We start from the raw sequence: 26,009 nt of genomic DNA, 5'->3' as shown, positions 1-26,009 counted from the left end.
AAGACAGTAGATTAAACAATCCTATCACTGGCAAAACCGTTCAGGGCATGATTCTTTCACCATGAATGCAAAGGATAGCCATGGAGTTTATTGAGAAAATTAGAGAACCTGGAGTATTTGTTTCAGTTTGTTCACTGATGTTTAAAACCCATTTTTTCTGCATTAATTCACCAAAGATACCTGCACTGCTTCTTGCGTGTGTATTTTGTTTCTGAAATTTTATTGTCTATGTGTGGCTTGATATGGACTGTGAATTAATGTGCGTCGTGTATGAAGCAGAGCACAATGAAGGAACTTAATATAATTATCCCTCCATCTGCAAAAAGAGCCGCTTCTCTGTTGCATCTTCATTAAGGCATGATCCAAAGGTCCAGTGACAAGTCCTGGTTTCAATGGGCTTCAGACCAGACTCCATATCCTAGCTACGCTTTTTGTAAAGTAAAGAAGATAAGTTTCAAAATAGCATGATAAAATGATACAGAAGCCCCTCTGTGGTCTCTAATGATCCTGATTGTGTAGGGGTGCTACTGATTGCCTCATCCAATGCACTGGCAGGCAGATTCTTAGCTAGGATTGCCAACTCTCCAGGACTGCTAATCATTAATTAAAGATTAGGTCATGTGATGAAACCTCCAGGAATATGTCCAACCAAAACTGGCAATCGTATCCTTAGCTGGTGTAAGTTGTAAAAGCTCCATTGAAATCAATGGAGCTATGACGGTTTCCTGCAGCTGAGGATCTGCCACCATGTACCTTCAACTTTTTACTGAAGTCAATAAGAAATTGTGGGTGCTCGGCCCCCTACAGGAAACCCTCAGCAGAACTGGGTCATAACTCTATTACTCAGTAAAAGTTAAGCACTTGTTCTAACACTCACGGTAATGTGGCCTTCACAAGATAATATGATGGGAGAGACTTTATGCATAAAACTATAAAAGGGATAACCAGTTTGAGGCAAACAGGCCTACTTCTCTGAGTTATTTATGCTTTGTATTAACATAGCTGCTGTTAAACTAGGAAAGATGGTTTTCACATGCGTTTCTTAAAATTGTGGAAAAACTGACATTTTTGTAAAATGGGGAAATGATTTATTCCATTTAGGGAGGATTAGCAAGGGTATGAGGATTAGATCCCTGGGTGCAGGGCACAGCTAGAGAGCTCAGATTTTTCATTTATGACAGGAAAATCTCAGAACAGTTAGAGGGTCAGTTCAGGTTAAGCAGCCAAAATTGCCAGTGTTTATCCAAACCACTTGAGCCTACAAACTTGGGCTGGAAACCATGTAAGAACAGTCTTTGATTAGATTTTGGCACTCTGACTGCCAAAGGGATGGTCTTGTGGTTGATGCACTGGACTCGGATCCTCAAATTCTGGGATCAAAAACTGTCTATGCCACAGGCTTCTCATGTGACCTGGGGCAAGATATTTAATCTCAGAGGCTCAGTTTCCGACTCTGTAAAATGAGGATCATTTTCCCTACCTCAATGGCAGGTTATGAAGTCAAATATTTAAAGGTTGCAAAGTTCTCAGATACATATTTATTAGGACCCCATCACTGCAATAAGTAAATGAGTGAATGAATAAATAGACAGATAGTCCTAGCCTCAATGTGAAAATGCAGAGATCACACCAAAATTGGAAAACAAATGGGAAAATGCAAACTTAATATTTCTGAATCTTCAAAAGGTTCCATTTGGTTTGATTCTAGAAACGGGCAAAAGCCCAGAATTGGATTCGTATTTGTCCCTCCCTCCCCCCAATCTGGTTTGCTACCATCTGCTACTGCAGATTTTCAATTTCAGAAGAATTTACCACACATTTAAACTATAGGACAAAATATGTGATCAGTCTTTCCATACACACACCAGTTTTCCCCATGCCCATATTTGATTTCCACATTTAACAACAGTCTGCACTTGCCTAAAAGCCACCTACATGTGGCTGCATACGTTTTTAATTTAGCTTTTTGAGTTAAGCACATACACTCTGCAGCACTTTGGCATTTACTCCAAAAGGCTGTGTGGCAGAATCCTGCAACACCTGCATAATTATTTGTATAATGAAACAGGCCCACTAATTTTGAAAGTATCAAATAATGTTGTTCTTTGTAAGAAGTTTCACATTAAGATCCAAAATAAAAATCTGTGCCGTAAACTCCGAAATCTTCCTCCATCTTCATTGCCCATGAGCTACACTGTCCTAGGATTCTGACAATATATGGGGAGGAGTGTAATGTCAAAGGGCTTTCTTGAAAGTGCTGGATTCAATTTATTTTAACAGGCAACCCAAATCAGCAATAGGTTGCTCTCAGTGAGTTGTTCTAATTTAAATGTCAGGTTACTGTATACTGTATCATTTTTTTTAATCTCACATTTAAACTAACTGGGCCAGCTTTTCAAACTCAGGAATTTATGACACTGTACAAACAAACAATATGCCCTCAGATCCCATACTTGTACTCAAATAATTGCAAAAGCACCTTTATATGCAGTCAACTACTCCATTTGAGCACACACACAAAGTTTTCATGTATGTAATGTGCATTTTTATTTGTTGCTGGCTCAACTTAAATTCAGCATTTTAAAGTGTAGTCCACATAATTTGCCTCATTTCTATCACTGATCAGTGCTAGAAGGATCACCATTATGAAGAAGGGATGATGGAAAGACCATGGATGATCTTCTAGAAGAAAAGAAAATCTTTATGCAATACGTTTATCTCCCCATGTATTGCATGAACTTTGCAGCCTTCTGTATCAGATTGAGTAACTTTGCATTCCTGGGACCTGAACTTAGTATCCTCTTAACAAAGTGCCAGAAGGAAAAGGTTCTCCAACTTGCAAAATGACAAATTATTTCAGAGGGTGCCAGCAGAGAGACTTTGCTGATATTAAGGTTAATCTTTCCACAGTCACACTCAAGAATTACTTCACATATTAAGTGTTTTGGGCATCATGAATGTTAGGATCTTTTCTTAAACCTTCCATTCGCTCCCAAACTGTTGTACTGCATTTTTCTTTTCAAATGCAAATGCTTCTCATATAAAATATGACATTGGCTTATTAAAAGGGTGTGTGAGAATGTGTGTGTATATGTGGGGAGGCATCTCATATTATCCCCCATCTGGTGAAGTGGATGGAAGTAAACTAGAAAAAACTGTCCCCTCTTATGGATGCATTCAAGTCATAGAAGCATTTCTATGATTCTGTCCTGAACAGATCCGTAACTTTTCACAGTGCCATATTCCTTTCCCAGCAGCACATATCAGCAGTCTGTACCATGCCACAAAACATTCTTAACTTACAATGGTTTCTATTCACTTTGCTGACCAGAGACAAATCCTACCTAATAAACTGCCATGAAATATACATATATACAGTACTTTGGAGCAATTATTTCCCTGTTAAAGGATGTTACTGTGTAATACAGCTTTAAGTTTTCAACTTTGTCATATTTTCTAAACTATGATCTCTTCGATTTACTTTCAGGTCTGTGACATTCCCCTTTACTGGAGTGAAAGCATGCAATAGCTAAACAATGTGGTTTGGATTTACTGTTCCCATGCATCATCATGAAAATGTTTGTCTCAGCAATTGTGTCATTATTGTTACTTGGAACAGCTGCTCTACCATCTCTTTAAATTGAGGAAAACAAAGCATCCCCTTTCCTTACTAGTTTACAAGCAGGGAATTTAAAACAAGACTATCCAATAGAGAGTTTATGAATATAGTGTTCTGTACTTGGTTTCCTCACAAAGGAAGGAGAAAGACCAGCACAGCAACAACAAATAACAGTGTTGCAAATATAAATGCTGTTTGGTTCCCTCTGTTGGTAGCAATTTTGCCTCTAGGATAGAAGGTTATCAGAAGTTCAAGCCCCACACTGAAGCTTGGACTCCTATGTGGACTGCAGCATTGGACATTAAAGGTGTCTTCTGAATGGGAAATCAAACAGAATTTTCTAGTGGCTGTGTAGTTGAAGGTTCAATATCTCGATGCACGTCCTGAAATGAGTAAAGAATAACCCTGGGTACCCTGGCCAGCATTCCCTGCCTAACTAAAACAGGTACTAACATCCAGTGCGGTGTAGGAACTGTTCATGAGAGCATAACAGCAGCTCTGTTTGTCTGTGTAGTAACTACCAGTGTTCCTGTTCTCCAGTAATGCAAACTTTCAATCTTTAGTCACAAAAGGAGTCTTACTCATGCAAGTAATACCAGTTTTATTGAAAGTTCTCACATGAATACAGACTACTCACATGATTAGGGTACCAATATGATGGATCAAGCCCTAATTCAGCTTTTGGGCCAAGATTTTCAAGAAAGTCACTAATGGTTTTGAGTGCCTCAAATGTTTCAGTACCCAAACATGATACACTTTAAAGGAGCCTGACTTTCAAACAATGCCAAGCACCAACTCTGGGGAAAAAATAGACCCCTTTAAGATGTCTGAAGATGGACACCCATTATTTGAAGCATTTAGAATCATTAGCCACTTTTGAAATCTTGACCTCAGTTTCCACCTTTTCAATTAGAGGAAGGGTAAAAATGAACTAAAGTGGCTAAGTGACTGGGGAGCCTAAGTCCCATTTTCCAAAGGAACAAACTCCCAAGTTAGTTTTGAAAAATGGGATTTAGGCACCTAAATCACTTAGATATTTTTACCTGAAAGCTTTTAAGCTGAGGTCGTTTGATCTGAGGGAGGCAATTGCACAGGACACAGACACTCCTGGCCCCGTGCAGCATATCCAAAACTGCTAAAATAACTGCAACCAAAGTGAAACTGGTTTGTTTGTTTGTTTGTTTTGGCTTTGTGACAGTTTCATTTTGGATGTAAAATTTTTGGCAGTGTACTTTTATTTATTTTTTTAGTTTTGTCTGAAGTATAATAATTTCCATTAACCATAAATGCTGACATCTCAGTGAACACCATGGGTGGGAGGAAATGGGGTTTCCTAGGTGAAAAAAGTACACACACAAAATGTGGGCACAATGCCAGAAATTTCCCACTCAGTGGCAGTAAGCCAAGATTTTACCAGTTTTTCATTAGATCCAACATATTTTGTACAGTCCTGCTTAGACTCTATGACATTGTGGTTTCTGTGCAATCACCTTCTCCTGATCAAACTAAATCAACCTAAAAAAATTCCTTCAGTTAAAATGGGAAATAATGGATAACAGCTGTGCAGGTAATGATGCAATGACAAAAATAGGGAAAAGTGCCCTGTCCATTCCAGCAGATAAATTGTATAAGACACAAAGCCTACAGGTTTAGGTATAAAGAAAATGGCCTGTTTTGTGTTACCAATACCCAAATTGCCTACAAAGTGGTCATTGAATAGCCTATCTCCATGATACAGCTGTAGCATCAGGCACTCAGTGCCCTGTTTGAGCAGAGTTTAAAGCTGCAGCAATTAGGATAGGGTGGGAAGAACTCAGGCTATGAAAAATCCTTCCCTCACACCTCAGTGACACCTCATCAAAAGGAAGCAGAAGAAACAGATCCTGCCATGAGAAGCCATCCATCCACCTGCCTTTCCTGGGTGAATGTTGGGAGGATTTTTCACTTTCTTGGACAATGGGGAATTAAGTCTTGAGAGGCTATCCCTGGTTTTGGAGGAGACACTGGGTGAAAGGTGCTATTCCCTCACATCTCAAAGAAGAAAGGAGAGCAAGTTGGAGAGGACTGCTTGCATGGGGGTGGAGAAGGCAAGCATCTTGGGAGGCACAAACGTTGGACGGGCTAGATATCATGGAGGATGGTGCCCATATGAGGGTTGTCAGGTGGAGGGACGAGACCAGATCTGAGCAGTGGATGTGTCTCACAGAAGAGTGCATGTGGAAGGAACTGCTAAGAAGGAAGTAGTGATGTGTCATAGTGGCAGCAAGTTTCTCAGGGAAGTGGGCATGAAGGAGACGAGTATGCATGGGATAGTAGGTGCCTCAAGGTTACCCTTTGTCCTATGGGGCAGTAAAGGAGAGAGAACTGCAAAGGAGGTCTCTTTCCTGGAGACAATAAGCTATCATCAGCTTCCCCACCACATTCCAGATGTGTCCATAGCCAGGGGAAGAAAACCAGCTACCAGCAGCCTTCCTTCACACTCATCCCCGGTGTATTCTACTTTTACTATGGTTTATATTATATGGTTACCTTTTTGTCAAAGAAGGTGCGGCACAGTACAGCCCAAAGAGTAATCTGTCAAGTAGCAACCTCTCAGTGTCTCCATTGCACTGCATCATGCTTACAATGATGGCACACCACCTACATCCCACAGGTGTTCGGCAAAATAGTTCTAATTTACCCTTGTTCTCATAAAAGTGAACTCAGAACCCCAGCAGCCCCTACTCCCCCAGGAGGACCTGGAGACAGCCAAAGCAGCCAAGACAGTTGGAAGGCCAGAGCATCTCCCAAGCAGCTTCTGCTGAAAATGCTCTTATTGATCCCCAGCAAGAGTTTAAAGTTGCATCTTGTTTCTCCTGCAGAACCCCCATGGTAGTGTAGCAGCAGTACCTCCGGCCTTTCTCAAGGGTAAATCCCATCTTGAACACAGTTGCTTCCAGAGGAGCAGGGCATTGCAATTTGCAGCCCTCTGAATCTCCGGGAGTGACCCATTTATACAGTGCTTTTCATTTGCTGTGTTTGCTAAGCATCCTGTTTCACCTGCCCTGATAGAAAATAGCTTGTTCTCTTTTGGCGAGCTGGGATCATCTGGAGCATTTTTAAAGCCAGACTCTGAATCCTCTATATTCAGCAGCATAAATCCCCCATTCTTATTAATTCCATGCATCAAGTTCTCCAGACACACGTTCCTCAATCTGAATTCTGTGAGGGTTTCCCTGGACTGCACAGTGTGCTGCATGTGGCAAAATACCAACATCCTTACTCTAAGGAGTCCTTTGCTCTGGAAGCTTGTGCTTCAGTTATAGCTCCTTTCTCTTTAACAATTTTAGTCTCTATTGCAAATATGTTATTAGTTTCATATAGGACTTTCTCAACCAGGGAAGCTAAAGACCTCACGCTTAGGTCACCCAAGCAAAAATAAGTGTGGTGATCTCATCCCAACCCCAAGTGGATGTGTGTCCATATCACAAAAGCGAACACAAAATTTGGCTCTATTAAGCAAGGCTGGAAGTCTGAACAGGGTTGGACTAGCAGGGTGTTTGTTACAAGTCAGCACTGAGGTGCATTTGTAGACCTGTGTGAGAAAGCTTACAAAGTGCCTGCCAACACTGTCTGGCTCTAGTCTTTGCTTTCGTAAGAACTAAAGTTCACCAGCCTTTTCTTGTTAAAGAGGCAGAATAATTCACACTTACAATAAATAATACTTTGCCCTCATACAGCACCTTTCATCTCCAGCATCTCAAAGTGTGGGAAAGTTCAGTATATGCTTTTATATTCACTGTGGGGCAGCCATAGCTATTTCATGAGGAGAAATGGTAGACAAACACCAATGACTGAAAATCTTGAAATGAGAAATAGTTTTAAGATTGTGTGCGCCAAATCCTGGTGCATGAAGGCAGCTAGTTCAGCACAGAATTCATGACTGAACTGTTACTTTTCCCTTCTTTGTTCCTCTTTCTGATTTACTTTTACCTATTGCCATCATTTTTTTGTGCCAGAGGAAACCCATTTGATAACGGAATAGCAATGTCAAAACAGGTCCATATGAAAACCTTGGGGGAGTGTACTTTTTTTTTTAATGGAAAAATGCTGAAACTGAAATTTTTTTGCCTGTAATCACACCACCTTGGCTTGTGATCGTGTCAGATCTCACAACATAAGCAGAATCAGGCAGCTTCAGTACTTGGATGGGAGACGTCTAAATGAAATCAAAGGAGCTACAGAGAATGGTGTCTTAGATTCAGTAAGCAACACTCTTCCCTCTGAATCAGTTCGAAAGCATTTCTCATCATGGTCTTACAAGATACAGTGGGTATATCTACACTGTAATTAAAAACTCATGGCTGGCCCATGCCAGCTGACTTAGGCTCGGGCTCAGGGCCGGCGCTTCCACTAGGCGACCCTAGGGCGGCAGGATTTGGGGGGTGGCATTTTTCTGTCCTTGGCGGCAATTCGGCAGCGGGGGTCCTTCCGCTCCGTGTCTTCGGGGCACTTCGACAGCGGGTCCTTCACTTGCTCCGGGACCCGCTGCCGAAGCGCCCCAAAGACGCAGAGCGGAAGGACCCCCGCCGCCGAATGCTCTGAGGAGGAGCGCGGCTGCCTAGGGCAGCAAAAACCCTGGCGCCGCTCCTGCTCGAGCTAAGGGTCTGTTGTATTGTGGTGCTGACATTCAGGCTTGGGCTGAAGCCCAGGCTCTAGGACCCTGCAAGGAGGGACAGTCCCAGAGCTCAGGCTGCAGCCCATGCCCAAAAGTCTACAACACAATTGAACAGACCCTTAGCTTGAGCCCCATGGCCCCAAGTCAGCTGCCATGGGCCAGACATGGGTGTCTAATTCCAGTGTAGAAACACCTTGTGTTATGGGAGGTAAGTCATAAAATCAAGTCCTAACTATCTGTGCTCATTAACAGTCCCATGGCATGTCACAAGTTCAATGGATAGATTCAGACAATGGCTACACAGAATTCCACTCATGAGGGTGGAGGGGTGTCATAGCAATACAAGGAAACTGTCCACAACCTTCATTTCACCAAGGCACCTTGAGCTGGCCAGCAAAGCTTCTGCTGTGATTGACACTGGAGAGGGCAAGTTGTTAACTAGAGTCTTCAGGACACCAGGATTCAGCACATCCCCTGGGCAGTCTTTGCCTGCGGAGCTCCACTGAAGTGAGCAACAAACTCTAAGACAGTCAAAACAACATCATAATCTACTTCTTCTGGTTGTCTCCCCAGCCTACAAGCATTATCTTGGTCTTTTTCCAGACTGAGACTCAGATAATATATCATGTATACCACAAATCCTACAAAAAAATCATTTCCATTCATCCATCTGTAAAATATGGTTCTAATTGCTATGACTCTTCTTTTGACAGAAATTAATATTATCCTACCAGGATTACCTGGGATTGGTAGCTTGAAATATTTCATAAAACTGGGTCTCTCTTTAAGATGCGATGCCTCTTTTGTTCCCACCTTGCTTCAACTATTGTTATTCCTCCCATGGTACAAAGAATTAAGGTATGTATGTGAAGGTAGAATACTCATTGACAGCCTACAACTCTTGCTGCAAGGTAACGTGATGAGCTAAAGGAAACAATGAGACTGTAAATGAACATTTGGCAGGATCAGTTGTTTGCACGAGTTCTCATTTTATTGCAGCGGATAGTTGGGAAATAAATGAATGTGTTTGTTTATGTTACGCAACATCTTCAAACCAGCACACACTGCAGCTTGTCAACCACTGGATTTGTGTTTCAATGCTTTATCCTTTACTAATAACATTAACGAGAGCAATAGTACGTGGGAACAAGCAAATCAGTGTTATCTATATGACATTCCATTTTATTGGTGCCTACATTCTGTTTGTTGGGTTTGCTTGGTGTGCAGTTTTCCAGTGGATTTTCTTGTATTAAGCAGTTATTTCCCTCCCTTTGGGAATCCCATACAGTGTTGTCCCTCTCAGTGAAGCATAGTCAGTTTTTACTAAAGCAAATGTTCTCAAACACTTCCCCCCCCCCTTAATTGTTCACCTAAACTTTATCTGACCCTAAAGCCATCAGGTAAGCCCAATAATGACCAAGTGGAAGCTGCTAAGTATGAGTCTATCTATTTATTTGAAAACAAACCTCTAAGAGCAAAATTATAAGCTCTGGGGGATAAGGACTATCTTTGTGTTATGTGCTTGTACAGTACCTAATAAAATGGGGCTCTGACTGGGAGCTTGCAGGTGCTACCTTCATATAGACAAATAATAATAATAAAGTACAAGGTTTAAAATCAAGTGCTCCTCTTTTTAGGGATTGCTTTAATAACTGGAACGCCCAAAATATGTGGGCAGCCTGATCCTGTTGAAAGCTCATCAGTCTCAAGTTGCTGGAGCTAAAATGTTAAAGACGACCTTATGTACATGCAGAGTTACTTCCAAATTGCCCTCAGGAAAAACACATTAATGGTTAGGGTGTGGGAAGGACATTTTCTGGGCAGTCACAGAAAAAGATGTTATTTAAATGTTCCCAGGCTCCCCTCTCCCAACCCGAAATTAACTCATTCACACACTTCTTGATGTTAGTCCATCAGGGTAGGGCTAGAGGTGGTAATGTGAGTCTTTCCAAAAAACAGTTAATGCTGTGCCTCAATTTGAGCATCATTTGGGACAGTAATTTGGCTAGCAGGTTTTGTACAAGAATCTATAGAAGTCATCAGCATGGCCTATGAGGAACAGAGGCAATGGTTCTTGGCTAGACACTTCCAACAGAATGAGGAGATTATGTTACACATCTCCTAAGTGGCCTTTCTAGACCTCTGATGTGTCAGTTTGGAGAGGATTTTAGTTGTAACTTCCAGAGGTCAGGTCTACACTACAGACCTGTATCTGTATAATGATGTCGCTCACACACTGAATGATGTAGTTATGCTGACCTAAACACCCCCCCCCCCGGGGTAGACAGTGCTACATCGATGGAAGAGCTTCTCCCACTGACATAGCTACCACTTCTCCCATCAGAATAATAGCATCTTCACTAAAGCGCTACAGCGGTGCAGCGCACCAGTGCAGCTGTGCCACGAAGCGCTGTACATGAAGACAAGCCCTTAGTCTTGTTCCAGGGGTTAATTCAACCAGATGATAAATGCCATCTCATTGACTTGTCCATAAAGATCCTGGAGTACTTCTAAGGTAAGTCCTGGTCAAATTTCAATTGAAGAGCCTCTGCCTTCACTCTACCAGTTCAGTTGGATACAGTATTTGTATCCTTGTGTTGTTATTAAGCAGTTTCTGGCTTCAACTCCAGTGGTGGTAGAATTCCAGCAGTAGATGAAAGGACTTCTTTTAAGGAAAGCTTGAAAAGACTCAGGAGTTTTAGGAACTTGTATCTACATAGTGTCTTTCATTGCACAAGACACTATATTATTATGAAACTGAGCAGCTGCATGTTTATGTTATGGTGATTATATGGATTAATACTTTATTGCTTTTCGATACGTGAATTCCTGTTTACCAGCATTTGTGTGCATTATTTTCCTTCTCCCCCTCCTCCCCAATTATAAGCAAGGTTGTGATTAAGCTGCAATTTCTTCCACTTCTGACCCCCCCCCTCCAAGAATGGAGGCCAATCTTAAGGTCCATTCCTGCAGGAATGGAGTCAAACTTGTGTTATTATGAAATGGAGTTCCAGCAATAGTTTCTTTATCAGGAGATTTTCTTTACTCCTTTGATAGTCCTCACTATGACAGAGTTTGCTTAGACTAAATCCTGTTTACAGTAATCTGTTGTTTGCGCTTCTGACTTTGTTGTTTTATCTTGACTGTGATATGTTTTATCTTAATAGCATTTAATTCCAGTAAAAGCACATATTAAAAAAGGAAGATGATTGTGATTATTCAGCAGGTTACTTTTCTTTTGACTTGGCTTATTTTTATGGTTAGTTTGATCTCCTAATTCTTTCTGCATTATAATTCTTGTGAGCTTTCAAGGATTAGCGGTATTTCCCATTTCCTATGGACCCACATTACCACATTGGGGCACCTCTTTGGAGTTCTCCAAGCAATATCTGATATGACACACATCCGTGTCCCAAATCTGCTTCAATCAAAGGGAGATTTGCTGTTGGCTTCAATGAAAGCAGGACCAAGACCTGTATTTACACCCTATAATCTTAGAATTATAGAATATCAAGGTTGGAAGGGACCTCAGGAGGTCATCTAGTCCAACCCCCTGCTCAAAGCAGGACCAAGCCCCAGACAGATTTTTGCCCCAGATCCCTAAATGGCCCCCTCAAGCATTGAGCTCACAACCCTGGGTTTAGCAGGCCAATGCTCAAACCACTCAGCTATCCCTCCCCCCTAAACACAGTGTGTGAAACATTTCTTTCATAACCTGAAAGATGGCCAGAAAGGCCATACAACAAAGAAATAGCTTGATAATGTTTTACCTTGTAATAGTACCTAGGAACACCTCTACTTGGTCTGGCTTGGGTTTGTAAACCACTGGGAATCCACCGTGGCTGGTGCTAGCAAGAAGCTGAGCCAGTGAGGCAATGTTTTCCCTTAAGTGGAGGACTCTGACACACGGCTTCATGACATTGCTGGCAAAAAACAATTCCAGGTTTAACCTGAAAGACACAAAACAGACATCCAAAGGATTATTTAGTAAACAGGAAATGAGGCGTACTGTACCATGTTAGCATCTGACGAGTTTATAATGTGTTAGTAAATTACTTCAAGCTGGAAATCAATCTGTTTTATTTGCGAATATAAAAAAAAAGTAATTACCCAATAAAATTGCTTATCAAGCTTTGCCTCTCTGTGTGTTAAGATGCATGATAAATTCAACCATATGCACGGCAGGATGTTGTAAAAGCTATTCATCAACTTCCATTACTTTTCTCACTTTAAAAAAATCTTAATCTGAACTAAAATCCTCTGGAAATCTGTCCCAGATTAGACAGTTTCAAGTAAAGTATTTTGGAAAAATTCTAGCTTTCACTCAACTTTGCTGTAATTTTCATGGTAGAGGTGGTGACCGGGGGTGAGCCTCTGAAAATTTCTGACAAACCAAACGTAAGGAATTTTTTTAAGTCTCTTGTAGCATCTTTAAGGTCCTGGGCAAGCTTTATGGGTTGTAGCTCTGATGTACGTTAATTGCAAATGATGTAGATACAACTGGGGGGGGCTTGATTTGTTTTTTATGGTGGAAAAGGATGTAAAATTAAGATATTTACTGCAAAATTCTAAAGTAACCTCTAAAGACATATACTGGGATAGAGCCTGACCCCTGAGGTCAATGGAACTACATCAGTTTACACTATCTGTAGACCTGGCCTGTGTTGTTTTATTATTTTATTGTCTTTCTTTTTAGATAATGTATTCATTTTTAAAGATGTCTATGTGATAATCATGGAGACCAAAATCCTTTAACATCAGGATAAACTTATCTACATCCTGACTTACCAAGGTACCTTTCAACCCTGACCTGAAAATACCACCTCGAGGGGTACAAGAAGAATGCATTATCTATATGCTGTCACTTGTTGTCCTCCCTACTGAGAGTCACAACAAGGGTACCAAATAATGCCAGCTGTAGTGGTGGTTTTGTGATGTGCCACCTGTCTAGGAAGAACTGAACTGAGATGACAAACTCACTTCCCATTTGGCATTAAGTAGCCATGAAATAATAATGAGTTTCGGCCACTACTAATCTGGACTGGATTTTTGAACAAGTCATATACAGGTGCAAAGTCCTGTATTCCCTTTGCGAGTCCCCTTGCACCACACAGTACCCCATTCCTACTGATCCCACACAGGTTTCAGGCAATAACAGACATGACACACCATCCTCAGTTCTTATGGCCAAATAAAAATCTAGTGGCCACATTCTGTCACTCTTATTCACACTTACATGGGTCTGCATGCAGAATTTAATGCTATTCAGTACAAATAAGGCTGCTAGAACCAGGTCAGATACTTCTAACCTCACTCTCATTGAGAAACATCAATTCTTCCATTGTAACCAATGGAAGTACTCACAAAGCAAAGGTGCTACTCTCCATGAGATGGCTGGCAGAATTGTTGTTGGGTAAATCGCTGTATTTAGGTAACCTTTTATTTTTTAATATCCCTGTTTCCCCAACATTTAAATAGATTACAATAAAATATACTTCCCGTCTTAAGTTATATCTGCACAAATCATTAGTTATACTACTTCAAAATGTACTGCACATAGTGTACTGGATTTGAATGCAAACATATGATTAAGTATTTCCTGCATTACAAGATGCAAATGAAAGATGTATATAATTTGTAAATAAAATAAATGTGGAAATCAATGTTATTTGATTACAATTGAACAACAGCAGCTTCTACAATTTATTTTTATTGGTAAAAAATTGTTTCTTCACCACCAGAGTTTGGGTTTTGCTGTCCCCTTACCCCTCAACTTTGCTATTTAGCATGCAGGATGAATGTTTCAAATTATTGTAATATGTCATTAAACGTCCTTAAGCTTTCTCAAATAAGTCATTAGTGTAGGAGAAACAGCTGGCTTGTTATATGGTTAACTATTCTTGGCTGTGCCTCGGATAACAAAGAGAGTCCATTACAGCTATTGTAACCTCAGAGCCTGAATTATCACAAGTCAGCTTTTACAGACGTGAGACAATTCACTAAAGGGAAAAAAATGTCATCCCTCGGTGCTGACTTTCTGTTCAACGTCAGCAGCATTTTTTTTTTTTTTACTTGTCCATTATTCTTAGGGAGAACACTGCTTTAAGGAAAAGCATGCAACAGTATTGTTTATAAAACAGAGTTACATGGCAAAGGGAAATTTAAACATAATTGGCCAAATTCAGCCCTTTCCAATTTGGTGCTGCTTGGAGGACATCAAGACAAAGTGGAGTTATATCCGCTTATGCAATGTGTCCCTTGGCTCCATCAACCAGGCTGAACTTTTATTTGTCTCTCTTCAGAGTCCCTTTAAAGAGTTTAGACTTGAAACGACAGATACTTAACTATGGATCTAGATCCTATAGACCTTTCTGATGTGAGTAGTCAGTAAAGGAGGGATGCAGGATTGGATTTGATAGTGGCATTGCCTAAACACTGTTATATCACTAAAATAGAAATGGCACAGGTCTTCATTTATTAAGACACATGAGAACAAAGTTTTCCAATGGGAATCACTAAGTATAATATATCGTACAATAGCACTGGGGTATTTCAAATGACACCAAAGTTTCAGATTCTTTTTTCACCAGAGCACAAATGTCTTTCATAGCTCCCATGAACAGTAATAAGAATTGCACAGACGATTCTTCAAGCAATACAGAATAAAAAATATCTGCCCCTTAATCAACAGGAACTCAGCAAGACACATTCATTTGGTAAAAAAATGAATATCCCAAGAGGTAGGACTGTCTTGAAATGGTTAATGAAAATATAGGTTCTGGTCCTGCTACTCTCTAATTCAATGGAAATTTTCCCATTGAAGTAAATCGCAAAAGGATCTAATCATAATATGGAGGTTTCCTTAGACAACAGCTCACTTAATCAAAGGGGACACCACTTTGCTTCTTCAAATATAGTTTTCTCTTAATTTTGAGCAACTTTCAAACGACTAAAGCATTTAAAGTTATTTTTAAAAAATCCAAATCAGACCATTTTCTAAGGATTGAGTTGCATGAGAACATAGGCCATTCTGCTTGTTCAGATTTATTTGCTTTCCTCTTTTTAGCAGTCACTCCAATCCCTCACTTTATGTGGTGAGAATGTTTACCTATTGACTAGCTATGGGCCATCTTGCTCAGAAGGGCATTGGATTTTATTTGGGCTTCTTGTAAACCATTGTTTTATTATCCTGTCTGATTATTGGCTTTTATATAAATAGTTCTCAAGAGTTTGTTGTTGGGTTTGCTTTATGTTTGTGATGGTTGCCAAGAGCATTTAGACAGAACAATTCAAACGCCTAATAATTGAAAGTTCAGAGTGATTAACTTAAAGGGACAGTGTCTAGGTGGAAATTGTAAAAAATACTTACCTGTGTTATTAACACCATTGAGCATCAAAACTGTTCAGTTGTTTAAATATAATTTATGTTCACCAGGTATGCTTTAAAAAAATACACTCAGTTTGGACAGTGAAACTAGATGGATTTGTTTCATTACTTCCATTCAAGTACAGCACCCGCTCTTCTTATTACTGGGGCCTCTGGGCTCTACTGCATTAACCTTCACTTTCTGGTTCTCAAGCAACCATACAGGAATCCGGATGTGCTTGGGCTCACAGTATAGCAGGGGGCTGTTTACATTTAAAATCCATTTTCTTTTTTTAACTTAATAAAAAGGTTTCAGTGCATATTAGCTAAGTATTAACCCCTTTTCTTTTACACAAATTTTTAGCTTAAAGTAGACACTGTCATTAATAAAAGCCCAGCAATGAATCTATCCTAATCAGGAACCTTGCATTCCAAAATTGATCTAGTCATATTTTGGAGTCAGGATAATAATACATACATCATATATACTGCCCTTAGAGCCCAATCCTGGGCCACTAAAGGCAACGGGAGCTTTGACATTGATTTCACAGGGAGAACTCCCACTGATGTCAATGTATGCAAGTCAAGAACAGTATAAGACCTTGCCTATGCTAGAAAATCACACTGGTTTAGCTAGATTTATTTTAAAACTGATCTACTTAAATCCATGCAAGCACCTAAGATACAGCTATTTAAATATATTAAAAATTACCAAATTAAACTAAACCAATAAAAGCAAGATTTAAACCTACTGAAGTATGTCTACAGTGTGGGTATGCACTGTTTGAACTAGATCTATTTTAAATATCTTTCTAATACAGATATGACCGGAGATTCTATGCTATCTACTGGATAGCTGAGTACTACTGAGAGTGCCTTCTAGTTAAATCAGGAGGCAAAGGTTTGACAGACTTCGAACTCGGTTCAATACAGTTACAAGTATATCTATTGATCTCAAAAAGGCAAGCTTCCCAGCATCCTCTGGTCCTGGCTTTCTCAAGCTATTCAAATGAGAGGAGATTTGGCTGTTCCAGCTAGAAGTCGTTTAGATAGTACAGTACTTAGTTTGAAATGTGTTGTTTAGGTTAGCTGAATGTCTCTCTCACTTGTTTCCCAGAGAGGATTTAAAAGTTCTGTTTAGCAACTACTGTACACTGATGACAAATGGATTTCCACATGATCTCAGATGTCTGTTGGGAAACAGAACCTCTCTACATTGTGAGAACATTCAGAGCAAAAGGAAAAAAAGGAATGGATGAGAATGCTTATGACTAAGGCTAAGATTTTGTCACAGAGGTCACGGAAGAATCCATGACTTCCAGAAACCTCCGGGACATTTTCCGCTTCAGCCCAGGAGCAGCGTGGCTGGATGTGTCAGCTGGTGGAGGCCCAGCAGCTCTCAGCTGCCAGACAGCGGGAGACCCCGCAGCTCCCAGCCACTGCGGGTAGCAGGGAGACCCTGCAGCACCAAACCAACATGGGTGGTGGGGATCCCCCCTCTCCCTCCCGCAGCTCCCAGCCACCATGGGCCGTGGTGGGGACCCCACAGCTCCCAGCTAGCAGTAGCACCAGGGCAGGACCTTGCACTCTTGGCCACTGTGGGCAGCAGGGGGAACCCCCGAGCCACAGCAGCCATGGCTGCTGGACCCTCCTCACTTCCCATTTTGTCATAGTTATTTCCAGTAAAAGTCAGGGAACAGGTCACTGGCTTCCCTGAATTTTTGGTTATTGCCCGTGACCTTTCCGTGACTTTTACTAAAAATAACCATGGCAAACTCTTAGCCTTACTTATGACTTCTGGAAAGGAGAAATTCTGCAGCTTAGGGGATTTGCAGAAAACAACACAAACATTTTTTAAAAAACACATAAATCCTGATGCTTTGCTGCTGTTCCTAGGGTTGCTAGGATTGTCCTGGAGTCTCTAGGAATTCAAGATTAATCTTTAATTAAAGACTATGTCATGTGATCAAACCTCCAGAAATATGTCCAGCCAAAATTGGCTACCCTAGCTGTTCGCCTTGTGAAGTCTTTTACATCAGTGCAAAGTGAAAATACAATACTAGCTATTCAGAACAGTAGCAGTTTATACCCAGTTTGAGACGGTATAAATGATGGCACAAGGAACAGGCCAGTAGAAAACCAGGCCCATTGTCTGTAGAGTTGCCAGGCATCTGGTTTTCGATCAGAATGCCCGGTCGAAAATGGACCCTGGCAGCTCCAGTCAGCACTGCAGACCAGGCCGTTAAAACGCCGATGGGCAGTGCTGCAGGTCTAAGGCAGGCTAGTCCCTACCTGCCCTGGCACCATGCTGCACCCCGGAAGTGGCCAGCAGGTCCGGCTCCCAGGCGGGGGGGCCGCGGGGCTCCATGCGCTGCCTCTGCCCCAAGCACCGGTTCTGCACTCCCATTGGCTGGGAATCGCAGCCAAGGGGAGCTGGGGGGGCGGTGTCTGTGGGTGAGAGCAGTGCACAGAGCCTCCTGCCCTCCCCCTACCCAGGAGCCAGACCTGCTGCTGGCCGCTTCCAGGGCACAGCACGGAGTCAGGACAGGCCAATGGGGGCTGTGGGAAGCGGCGCGGGCTGGGCCACCTCTTCCTGCACCCCCATTGGCCTGGAACGGCGAACCGTGGCCAGTGGGAGCTGCGATCGGCCGAACCTGCAGATGCTGCAGGTAAATAAACGGTACTGGCCTGCCAGCGGCTTTCCCTGACGGGCCACGGGCCACAGGTTGCCGATCCCTGGTCTACTCTGTGATAAAAGACCCATGGCACAGACACAGCTGGCTTGGTTCAGCTGACTCAGGCCCATGGATCTCGGGCTGCGGGGCTATAAAATTGCAGTGTAGACATTCAGGCTCAGGCTGGACCCCAGGCTCTGAGATTCTCCCCCCTTGAAGGGTCTCAGAGCCCAGCCCAAGCCCAAATGTCTATACTGCAGTTTTACAGCCCTGCAGCCCAAGCCCCGCAAGCCTGAGTCAGCTGACGCAAGCACTGAGATTTGGTGCCACGGGGTTTTTACGCAGTGTAGGCATACCCTGCGGGGTTTTTACGTAGGCATACCCTGTCTTATTTCACAGAGTTGTATGGTCATACTTCAGCTATCCCTGCATTCTCCAGACCATTACAAGAGTCTGCAAAAATGTTCACTTAAAAAGCTAGGCCTGTCCACAATCCAGCTGTTCTGGCAGTATAACCAATCAGAGTCAGAGAAGTAAGTTATTTAAATGCAAACAAATATTCCAAACAAATGTCCACAGGCATAGAGAGAGAAACCTGTAATATTGTGTGCTAAAATAAATACCCCATAATCCAAACGGGAAAATAAACATTTTCTGGATAGATCATTTCAGAGCATCTTCCATTGGAAATTTGAAAAAATTAAATTGACGCTTGCTGTTCAGATGCAATAATCTGATGAGTTTCTTGCAGGCCTGTGCCAGTAAAACTCTATCAAAACAGAGAGTGAGGAAGGCTCCTGTGGGACCATTTTTATGAAAGCCTCATGCAAGGCCTCCACCACCATATACTGTACCAGCCACCTTAACATTTCCATTCTGGCTGATGCACAATAGCACAGACTAACATTTGAAACACTGACTAACACAGTATTTGGGCAGGGCAGAATGACAACAACAAGTGTTTTAATGTTCAGGTAGAGTTTATCAGATGGCTTTTCAGACAAACTGAAGTTTGGAGATCTGGAATTTAGGGAGACTATAAAAGTGGAGATTGCAGTCATCAAGATAAGGGAATATAAACTCATGGATTTGAGGGTGCTTGGCCTGTCCTTGGATCTGGCCCTTTATGTCAGAAAAGGCTCGTCTTGTAGCTAAAGCACAGCAGTGGCAGACAGAAGATAGGGGGTGAAATCCTGGCCATAGTAAATTCAGTGGGAGTTTTGCCATTGATGTCAACGTGGCTAGGATTTCACCCATGGGCTCTTTTCCCAGCTGTGCTACAAACATCCTGCGTGACCTTAGGAAAGTTGTTTTGCCCCTCAAGCCTCAGTGTTCCAGTGTGTAAAATGAGGATGATACTAAATCCTACCTCGCAAAGATGTTGCCAGGTTACATTTACTGTACAAACACAGATATTTTCAGAAGAAAGGTACTATACAAATTGCCAAAACTCATCTTCATTATTAGAGATATTCCCTTAACCAAAAACCTACATCTATAAGCACCACCGCTATTTCATAGGTTTTTGGATCCAGATCAGAAATTCATAGCTTTGACCCATCTATAATTATTAAAGCTGTATGTTTGTCAGGGCCATGACCCAAAAAATTGACTTTCAGGATTTGGTTCTTTCCTCCTCCTCCTCCCCCCAAAAATATAATCGTGATTGTATCACCTTGGTTATTCTACAGCTGAGCAATTCTCCTCCATGTATTTTTCCTAATTTGATTCTACATATTTCCAGTGTACTGAAATAGTCCTCCAACGACTATTTTTAAAATATTATAAAATGTTTTTAAACAATTTATATTATTTTGAAAAGGATATTTGACTTCTCATGGTATGCACTGACAAACAATTCAATATTAATTAAAATACTGTGTGCTTTCACTTTTATTGTAAATAAAGGATAATTGCTGCTATGACAACCACAATTGTTAATTAATTATTATTATTGAGGATGAGGCAAAAAGTGTGAAGGGCTGTAATAGAGAAGAAATTATAGATTTGAATATCAGCAAAAAATATAATAATAATTTCAGCTTGAGGTGAATTTGGAAAGGTTTCCAAGTAGGATAATAAAGATAGCATTGTATCTCAATAGCATTAAAACATTTATAATGAAAATATTTATTCTGATACCATAACATATACCCTTATACACTCATTTAAGGGCTTGATCCAAAGCCCCTTGAAGTTAATATAAAGACTCCTAAATGACTTCAATAGGCTTTGGTTCAAACTAGTTATTCTGCTGAACAACTGTTTGAATTCAAATCACTTGTAATGACATCTTCAAGAAAATGGGCTTGTCTGACTGGCTGCTGTGCAAGCATAGCTGGTTTTCTGGTGGGTTTGGTTGTTGTTAAGTGGAAAATGTCAGTAAAGTGTCTGCCAACTGGAGGCCAGACATTAGAACAGGCTTAACCAATTAGTGGAATATCCCTTCCGGTTGCTGAACTTGCTGTGTGTTCCACCTGCACATTACCACATCTGAAATCTGAACTGTGACCCTCCTGATCCACAGGCAGCAAGTTTCACCAGGTGAGCCAAAAAGGAGTCTCCCTCTAGCTGAGCCAGGAGAAACTGTATCAAGCTTTCCCCCAGCTGGAAGTGACTCAATGGATCTTTTACATAATGGTCTATAGGAGGCTGGAATGGCTCAAGCACTACCGCTGAAATAAAACTTATTCATTCCATGTGCTGCTGTAGTCCATTTCTTTCTGTGGAAAGTGTGTAGAAGTCGCTCCTTTTGGTTTTGTGGGACTCCTCAGAAATAGAAAACATATCAAGAGAGAGAGTGTGGATTTGACATTCTCCTCCCTCAACATAAAATGAGTTATACTGGTAACGGAGATGTTTTTGGAAAGAGTTCTGCAGGATCTAAAAAGCTGCTTTGGTGAGAGGTCTAATGCTTCTAGCGAGGTAGATTCTGTTCTCACTAACACCAGTTTTACATTGGTGTAGTACTACTGGTTTAAATTATGTTACTTCCAATCTATACCAGTGTAAAAGTCTGATTCTACTGGCTCTCAAGTCAATGTTGAAACACCCATTGACTTCAATAGTGCAAGATCAGATCCTAAATGAAAGAATCATTCTACAAGGTCAGATGCACAGTAAGATGCATATTGTGGGCCAAATTCTGTGCTCACACCAGTATAAATCCCGAGTGACTCTGTTGAATAAAACTTCATCATACTGCCCTTCTGGTTTGTAAATTGCTTGTCTTAAGACCTCCACTCCAGACTGGATCAAGTCCCCATGTATTTTTACCAAGACAGAATCCGATGATTTATGCTTACATACACAGAGCCAAATTCCAGTCTTAATTAAAGCTTCTCTGGATTTACAGCAGTATAACAGAGACCAGAATTTGACTCTGTGTATCTAAGCCTTTGGGTTCGTCTTAATTGTGTAAATTATCACCCAGGAAAATTCTGTCTTGATAAAAGACCAGCTGACCTGATCCTGCCAAGACAGAAGGACCTAAAATATGCATTTTACAAACCAGAATGGCACCATAATCAGACAAATTACACAGCCATTGAATCCCACGGTAAGATCCAAAGGACAAGGTACAAAGCAAAAATGTCAAGAAGAAATAGGACAGGTAGGTTCAAAGATGTAAATCTGATAAGGAGAAACTGATATCAGAAACATCAAAGATTTATGGGAAGGAAAGAAATGCTCCGGGCATGTGGTCTGATGTGATATCCTCTCTCAACCATACCTGGCTCACTAAAACCAGGTCTCACCATATAGAATCTAGATTCAGGAAGGGGTATCCTTTCTCACCTCAGAGCCTATCATGTAAGGCCACATTTAACCATCATTACAACCAACCAAGGGACTCAGCTGCAATATAGTTGTCCCCTAACCCATTTATTATGTATGGCACAAACGGGTGCTTTCTGGTTTAAGCTTTGGGCATGTTAGAACACTGGCATACTAACTGGTCATGGAACCACCCAGCATTAAGCATCCAAGTTTGTAGAGGCACAAGTGGCACTCATCCTACAAACTAAGACTGCCTAGCAACAGCTCTGTGATGGCCTTACACGCCCAGGGCTTCACATGCAGTGCACTGACTGGTTCTGTGTATGTCCACTCTATGTTAACGGGAGGCCTGCTAAACCTAGGGTTGTGAGTTCAATCCTTGAGGGGACCAGTTAGAGATCTGGGGCAAAAATCTGTCTGGGGATTGGTCCTGCTTTGAGCAGGGGTTTGGACTAGATGACCTCCAGAGGTCCCTTCCAACCCTGATATTCTATGATTCTAAGTAACCTGGAGAACACTATTCATGATGGAGATTGAAGTTCGAATCACCATACTTTGTACAGACGTGTCCTGTACTTAAGCCAGCTTTGACAACATCTTTAAAGTTCCATTCACATGACAAATTGAAACCATCTTGTAAATGGGTCAGAGGACAACTTGATTTATGAATGATATAACATTAATATATTAAGAATTCCATTAAAATTATCTAGGAACAAACTTCATATTTTAAAATGACTTGAATCTATAAGAGAGATTCTCCACTTTGCAATAATATATATATCATTATGACCACCATTCCATATCTCTAGCGAGACTGATTTTTAGAATGACAGACCTTTTCTATTATGGCAAAAATAAACAAACAGTGTGTATGTGTACACACACACACAAAATTTATTTATTTGTGCCATAATAGAAAAAGTCTGTCTATTAGAAATCAGCCTTGCTAGAAATCTAGAACAGTCAACAAAATAACATACTATATATTATTGTAAAGTAGAGAGAGAATGACAGCAGGATAGACAGACAGATCAGATCAGATCTGCAAAATAGCCCTGCCTATGGTTACTTGACAGTTAGTAAAACTCCAAAAAAAAATTGGGCATTCAGGTGAACACACAGTAGTCAGACTACATCTGGCAATAATTTCAGTATCTCATTCATGCTCACATAAAACAATATTTCTCATTCAGTTACAAACCTACAAAGTCCTGATTTTTTATGAATGGTTCTTGAGAGTTCAGAACCATGCATAACCTGGAGGTTTGTTCACAGGTAAGTGGGCTGACCAAAACCCCTCTCTCAACTGACAGAACTTATAAATGGAGACTGGTTGTACTTCAATAAGTATCTTTACTATTAGGCTGTAGATACTGTATTTGGCTACATACAGTAGCTTCCCAGCTAATGAATGTTACTAAAATCCTCAGCTATGTTGAGCAGCGGAGCTGAAAGGGGAAGAGAGCAGCCAAAGATGGCTTTATGCCACCTTTACACTCCCCTAAAACTGAGGCCATTTGGGGCCCCAGATTAATTTAGAACACACTCACCCATCTTCCAGCTTGTCTCCTGTGCCAGTTGTATGGCACCCAGGGTTTTCCCCACACTAGGGAACCCTCAGCTGTTCCATTAGGGAAACACTCTCCTCCCTTTGTGCTGCCAATTCAGGGACCAGGATCTGCCCCCAAGTCTCTATAACAGATGGGCCATGTGCCCTCTGATGTGCAAATATGTCTCTCTCCATTTCTCTTTTGTTTTGTTATAATGCCCATCAGGATGTAAGCACTGATTATGCATGAAATGCATTTGCTTTGAACAGAGGTTTAATGAGATGTGCTGTGTATGTCTTGGAAAGCTCTATTTGAATTAAGACTTCCCTCAGCAAAATGAGTAAGGAATCTTTTAGTCTGGTTGTTACCAAAACCCCAAGGCTGATCACCCCCAAAGCCTAGGGATTTTCAAAATCCAAAACCACATCTGAAATTCACTAATTGCCCCTATCTTTATAATGAGCCAAACCAAGACCTTGGATCCAAAACAATCCTCAAACTCTGGTTAGTTTGATATCTGGATCTGAAGTCTGCAGCATGAGCTCAGGGAAAAGTAGACAGGGAAAGAAAATCTCATCCTTATTCCATGGGTCTTTAATATGAGACCACTTCTGATATACTTTTAAAAAAAAGGAACATATAATGAGCCCACTATAACATATTCTGCAGCCAGAATTCTTGGCTCCCAAATACATCTTTATATGGTATGTAATACAGAAACACCCAGGAGACTATATAAGAACTTTGACAAGGCTAATATTAAGCTAGAACAAAACAGAACTACTGGCACCAGATCGACTCAGCTCTTAAGTAAACTTGTTCCATTAAAAAGTAGCCTCTAAGATACTTTCTCTCTGAAGTGTATAGTAGCTTATAAAAAGCAGGAAGAGTTGCCAAATCATAGATGTGTTCAAGTACTCTTTACCCTCATTAAAGAGCATTCCCTGGCAGCTAGCAGCTTTGAGCGTTCCAGTGAACTAGATTTTTATAAGGAGGGTGTTTATAGTGGTGTGCAGTATAGCTGGAAGTGATGGTGCTCTGTAGGAGCCATGAATTAGATACAGCTGTATTGGGAGCCTTATCATGCAGAGCACAGAACATACCAGACTGTAAGATCAATGAGGTTCAGAAATGCAGAACAAAGTGAGTTTCTCTGCTCCATAGCAAGAAAGGCAACAAAAGAGTTGGGCCTAATTGCTCACCTGTTTGTCAATGGATAGTTTGCTGGTCTCAGTTTAATATCTGACACAGCTTCTAGCTGGGGATTGATTATACCCAGCCTTGGGAGGAAGCTGGGATTGGAGGACAGGGGATGGATCACTCGATACATTGCACTGTTCTGTTCACTCCCTCTGAAGCATCTGGCACCAGCCACTTTTGAAGACAGGATCCTTGGCTAGATAGACCTTTGGTCTGACCGAGTATGGCCATTCTTATGTTCCTAAGGGACTAGATGAGCTAATACAATAGATCTTTTTCATCTCTAACATCTATGATGTACTGGGAAAGGGGAGACCCAAGCAGGGCCTCTTTAGCTATGGGTGCCAAAGGCCAAAAATGTAGGACCTCTCTCTTTCCCTCATTTCCACTCCATTACCAAATAAGAAGTTATTATAATGTAAGAATGGCCATACTGGGTCTGATCAATGGTCCATCTAGCCCAGTATCCTGTCTTCCCACAGTGGCCAATGTCAGCAATCATCAGGCAATCCATCCTGTTGTCCACTCCCAGCATCTGGCAAAAAGAGGCTAGAGACACTCAGAGCAGGCTGTTGAATCCTTGACCATTCTGGCTAATAGCCATTGATGGACCTGTCCTCTATGAACTTATCTAATTCTTTTTTGAATCCTGTTATATTTTGGTCTTCACAACATCCCCTGACAATGAGTTCCACAGGTTGACTGTGCATTGTGTGAAGAAATACTTCCTTTTATTTATTTTAAACCTGATGGCTATTAGTTTCATTGGGTGAGACCTAGTTTTTGTGTTATGTGAAGGGGTAAATAACACTTCCTTATTCACTTTCTCCACACCAGTCAAGATTTTATAGACCTCTATCATATCCCCTCTTAGTTGTCTCTTTTCCAAGCTGAAAAGGCTTTTTAATCTCGCCTCATACGGAAGCTGTTCCATACCCCTAATCATTTTTGTTGCCGTTCTCTGTAACTTTTCCATTTCTAATGTATCTTTTTGGAGATGGGGTGACCAGATCTACATGTAGATAGTCAAAGTTCCTTCCAGTTTTATTTGAAAGAGCCAAGTGGAATTTATTATGGCTTTTGAGAAAGCAATTCCAGATATGTCTTAATTTTGTGTGTGTGTGTGTGTGTGTGTGTGTGTGTGTGTGTGTGTGTGTGT

General features: G+C 41.2%; 1 protein-coding gene across 1 annotated transcript in view; it reads right to left on the bottom strand.

The window, feature by feature from the left end:
- The window catches only part of LOC112101927 (chloride channel protein C-like), a 107,688-nt gene that overhangs the window by 10,550 nt on the left and 71,129 nt on the right, over nt 1-26,009 (bottom strand). Inside the window, 1 exon segment of the mRNA XM_026659506.1 lies at nt 12,047-12,226. Within this exon segment, the coding sequence (XP_026515291.1) occupies nt 12,047-12,226 (180 nt within the window).

The sequence above is a fragment of the Terrapene carolina genome, unplaced genomic scaffold (genome assembly GCF_002925995.2).
Source record: "Terrapene carolina triunguis isolate 2854851 unplaced genomic scaffold, T_m_triunguis-2.0 Scaffold58, whole genome shotgun sequence".
Classification (NCBI taxonomy): Eukaryota; Metazoa; Chordata; order Testudines; family Emydidae; genus Terrapene; species Terrapene triunguis.
This window is presented reverse-complemented; position numbering and strand designations above follow the sequence as displayed.